Source organism: Trachymyrmex septentrionalis, unplaced genomic scaffold (assembly GCF_001594115.1).
Source record: "Trachymyrmex septentrionalis isolate Tsep2-gDNA-1 unplaced genomic scaffold, Tsep1.0 scaffold13, whole genome shotgun sequence".
NCBI lineage: Eukaryota > Metazoa > Arthropoda > Insecta > Hymenoptera > Formicidae > Trachymyrmex > Trachymyrmex septentrionalis.
This window is the reverse complement of record NW_017304438.1, coordinates 5,916,642-5,921,896: the sequence shown is the minus strand read 5'-3', so window position 1 is coordinate 5,921,896 and position 5,255 is coordinate 5,916,642. Positions and strand designations below refer to the sequence as shown.

The window sequence follows — 5,255 nt, the reverse complement described above, 5'->3', positions numbered from 1 at the left end:
TATATATTTTTTATAAGATATTTATTTTAACAAATGTAGTCGAGAACTTGCCGATTCACTGTTAATGTAGAAGGAATTATACTTTATAGCACAGCAGATAAAAGGAAGTGCCATAGAAAGAACTTTAATGATGTCTTCTGTAGTACGTGTTGAAGTCAAAATTGCTGTAAGCTATAAATAATAATTTAAAAAAAAAAAAGAGAAAACGATATTTACATTTTATTTTATATTTACAACTTATTTTAACGTAACAATAATCCATTTTTATCACTTTATGCAACATTTTTTTATCAAGACGTACAATTGGGTTCCTCGAATTAATTTTTATTTGATAATAAATATTAAAGTGCTAACGTTTCGTAAATATTGCAATTTATTTTAAGGCTAAATGTAGCTTGATAAATGTATCAAGTTGATATTGATGAAATAAACTACTAGAATGTTAACAAAAAATTGACATTTTGATAATGGATTCATACAAGGAGATAATCTGCGAAACACATAACTTCTGTACAGAAAATTCTTGTGAAAATCTTATAAATATTAAGTTGTATAATTTTCAAAATTTCGTACTAATCTAATTATGTAACTATATGCAATAGAAATCGACATATATTATATAATAACATTTTATTACTATAACGTACAACTATGTATATGCGTATATGTACTTGCACAGATTTTTTTTATAAGTATAAAGAATAAGATCTTATTAATATTTGCGCTAATTTTTTATATTTAATATAGAAAATTTTTATATTTTTATTTTTTTTTTTGCTCATTTGACATATTTCAAGTTAATTCATATTCTCAGAGAAATATCAATTCTTAAATTAATCAACAACTTTGCTATTACAAATCAATTCTAGATCTAATATAATACTAGAATTAGAATCTTTATACCTGAAATATAATGCCAGTTATAAGGATGCTAAATATACATATTGTTTGCAATCCAACAAATTTTGATTTTTTATAAGGCCACAAACCAACTATCAACAAAAGAGTTCGATTAAGACTGAAATATCTATCTACAACACTGATCATATCTTAGCTAACTCTAAAACGCTTTTAACGGAATTGGCAAATAAAGTTGCGCTTATACCCACCATATAGTTGATTGATTCAATGTTTTTAACTTTTTTTTTTCTAATTCAAGAAATGTTCTACAATTTAAGACAGTTTCAGTAATTCAACCAATTTCACCAAATTGTTGAAATTTACATAAATTTTAGAAATTTTTTTGAATTTTTAATGATTAAAGTACCGTGAAATGTGCAATAAAATACTGATATAATATTAAAACCCTCGCAATTTAATACTACTTTATAAAAATATGTCCCGTTTAAGTGATCGATTCAGCTACGAAGAAATTCAACAGATGTTCTTTTCTCGTAGAATAACATCCATATGAATAACTATGATTATAAAACTTGCGCAAGCGCTGTAGCTACTTTTTCAATGATGCGTATTCTCGTGTTTCATTCTGAAATACGCTCTTGTAAGTTATACTCGATTTTTTAGAGTCACTATAATCAACTTTAAAATATATTATAGTAAATTAATTATTAAATTATTGATCCGTATTTTGACCTCATTTTTAACTATAAATGCGCGTATATAGTGTACGTTACATATTTTTAACATATAATTTACGTTATACATATATAGTGTTCTTCTCTAATATCCTGTGTTCTTCTCTAATATCTACTTCATTCTCTGTGAAAAAGAACATATCTTCAAATATGATGAGAATATATCTAATTGTAAGTAAAGGATGGTGAGTTTTCCTAAAATATACAAGTACACAATAAAATTATACTTATTGTTATAAGCATGCGTTTTTTACGACTTTATTTTCTTAGTATTTTTTAATTTTTACTTGTTTTTTTTATTTTAAAAATAAATTAAAATAAAAATCACCTTATATAAATGATTGTTTATGATACATGGGAAAATTTGTATTGTTTTCTTTATTAATTAAATATCCGAGGTACAAAATACAGAATCTAACAGAAAAATCATATCAATTTTCATTCAACAACAGAAATTCTAGTATTGTATATGATATTCACATAAGATATAAAATACATTTTTTTCCAATGCACTTTTGTATATACAGAAAGGGGATTGCAGCTTTGTTGAAAATAGAATAAAATAAATTAATTTTTTTCTACAAGTTAAAATTTATAGATGTTTTATGCACATTTCCACTTATCGCTGACACATCATTTTTTACCTAATTTTTACTTCCAATATTCTTTATATTGCATCGCATAACGATTCAAGTTACGTTAAGTAATTACTTATACAAAAAAAATTAAAGTGTTTGAAAATAGAAAATTTGTAATATTATTTATCATATTACAAAATTATCACATACTTTTACTAGACGAGGTAAATTAGACAAAGTAAATAAAGAAGATACTTATCGTCCGAATAGGCCACGAAAAAAAAAATTCGCGGGCAATTAATTTACTGAAGGCACGAGTTCATCAGCAAGAAAATTACACTTTGCAAGTACAGAAATCATTGTTATGACTCCGATTCATTATTACCGTATCATTGAATTTTTAAATGTTTTTGGCGGAATAGCGGGAATGGTTATTTGTAAATATTGTACACAAAATACATGTATATCATATTAGGCAAAAGACGATCAGATCATCGTGGCCTTGGTTTTAAAATCAAAATTAGATGCCGATATGGTCAAACATCAATCAATTGCGGTCCTTTTATTAAAAATGCTTACGAAAATAATCTTAGAATAGTGTTTGTTATGAGATTATTAAGGATTACTAGAGAAGACATAAACATCTTTTGTGGGCTCATGGACTTCGGCTAAGGCCTAAGCTCGTTTGCGTATAAAAATTGTGAAAAAGTTTACGCCGCAGCAAGTGCAGTATTTGATATTTTGTGTAGAAAAGCGGTTGATGAAGAAAAAGAAGAAAATACTACGAAGACCTTTATTAAATTTGAAAATGTCTGGCGACGGATCCTGGAAAACTCACGATTCCTTTTGATTATTTGGTGTTACGACGCTATATAAGAAATTACACTGGCAAGATAATAGATCATTGCAAAGAGCAGCTATTGCTAATCATGTATATATTGAAAAACTAAACAAAATATTGAAGATCATCTTTTATGTTACGAACAACACGAACATGAATGTGTTAAAAACCATACCGGTTCTGCGGGAAAAATAAATTGCGCGATATCTTCTCGAGTCTGACATGTAGCCACCGAATACAAGAGCATGTTGTGTAGTCTTTTTTAATCGTTTTTTAGTTGATTTCAAATCTGAAATAAAACTTATGTAATTCAAAACGGCAAATCCAATATAAAGGACAAGAATTTAATAATCCGTAGATACATAAAAATCGATATTTGGTGGTTTTATAAGTCTTTGATTTCTTATACTGTAATCACAATTGTTGAATTGAAAATAACTGATTCAATGGCAAAGAATACTAAATTTATACGGAACAGTGATTTAGCATTCCCCTTATATAATAAAGTGATACCTCCACGTGATACAGGAAAATATGATACAGGTTAAAATCATCATTTCGTGTATATTTAATTATTATTCATATTGGACTCGCTATTTTGATCTGACTCGAAAAGATATCATGCACTGTAACTGACGCGCGAGTTGCTTTGGTGCTTCAAATTCAATAACTTGTGAATAAATGGTCCGAAGTTTCTCAAAAAAAGGATTTAAACTAGAACATACAGCTATAAAAACAAATTGTCAGATATTTTTTACAATTTATTTCTTCCAAATTATTTGGTTTTATATTTCACAGTTTGCCAATTTTTTCGGTTTTTTACGATTTTTCCAAAATTTTTAAATTGCGGTTTGCATAAAACATTTCTGTAAATATCGAAAAAATATTTTTAGTATTATTGGAACATTTTTAAGTTAAATGCCGCTAAACAAACCTCAATATAATTTTTTGTTTAGCCGGAAAAAATTAATAAAGAAGTTACTTCCAGAAAACACTGTTTTTGCGATTATTTAAAAAATGGAGGGTAATGGAAAAAAACGGACAGTATAGTAGCTATCAGCGTATCCTACGGAAATATCTTTCAAAGCGAAAGACCCTCTCCCCTACATTTTGTCAGCTGGTCGTTTCAATGTGAAACAAAATTTAACAGATGTCCCCTTTTCATAGAATACCATTCATGCACAAAATATAAAGTGAATATTACGCAAACATATTATTAGTTTGTCAGTTTTCAGTGCTCATTCGTACGTTCATTTTAATATATATGTGTATGTATTTACTTGTATATACGTTATATATGATTTGCTGGGGTATAATAAATGTTTTAAAAGTATCACATATAAACATTATATAATAATAATGTTGTGCAACATTATTGTATAATAATTATATAATAATTAATGTACTTACATTTCTATATTTTTAAATGTATAATATATGTAATATTCTTCGTTATTTATAATAAATTAAATAATGTTTTATAAAATATAAAAGTATAGGCATATAAATATCAAACAGAAGACTATAAAATAGTAATATTAAAATAATATTAATTTGCAAGATACAACATTAAAAAACAGAATAATATATATATGTGTGTGGTATTAAATCTAAGGATCTACAAGGCAAGAAAGTAAAATATCAATTGAAAAAGAAAGCTAATATACATGTAAAATTATGTCATTACTCAATTTATTTTATTCTTAATATATAAATTATTACTATTAAATTTGAAGTAACGTGCGATGTAAATATGTATATTAGTTAATTCTTTTCTTGCATTAAGTATTATTATAAAATATTGTTTTTTCTTCGTCTTTCATTTATATATTATTTATGTCAATGTTTTTTTTTGTTTTGTAGACATGAGATATATTGCAAATCGTCTTTTATTTACTCCATGCTGCTATAATACATATTATAGTTTAGTGTTATGATCGCATTGAATACATAACAATAAAGTAAGAAACGGATGCATTTATTAACTGTAAAAATAATTATGTTTGCTTTCATTTTATTGCTTTATATAAAAAATACACTTTTAGTACTATAGTATAGGACATAAAACATATATTTTGTGTACCGTAGAAAAACATTCTAAGGACGCCACAAACAATCCACCGACTTTCAGACCAAAACTTTTATTACCTCTTTGCAGCAGGATCAATATTAGCCTTTGTATGGGTAAAGGAGTTACATACCATTGAACTTTGTATCTAAAATTAATGGTAATATAAAAAG

At 26.2% G+C, this 5,255-nt stretch overlaps 2 protein-coding genes across 2 annotated transcripts in view; both read right to left on the bottom strand.

The window, feature by feature from the left end:
- LOC108756674 overlaps positions 1-114 on the bottom strand; it is a 3,310-nt gene extending 3,196 nt beyond the window's left edge. Inside the window, exon 1 of the mRNA XM_018500661.1 lies at positions 83-114. Coding sequence (XP_018356163.1) covers positions 83-114 — 32 coding nt within the window. The remainder of the gene's footprint in view (positions 1-82) is intronic.
- Positions 115-4,945: 4,831 nt separating this feature from the next.
- LOC108756673 (odorant receptor 43a-like) overlaps positions 4,946-5,255 on the bottom strand; it is a 662-nt gene continuing 352 nt past the window's right edge. The window contains exons 2-3 of the mRNA XM_018500660.1: positions 5,098-5,230; positions 4,946-4,999 (exon numbers count right to left, since the gene is read on the bottom strand). Coding sequence (XP_018356162.1) covers positions 4,946-4,999; positions 5,098-5,230 — 187 coding nt within the window. The remainder of the gene's footprint in view (positions 5,000-5,097; positions 5,231-5,255) is intronic.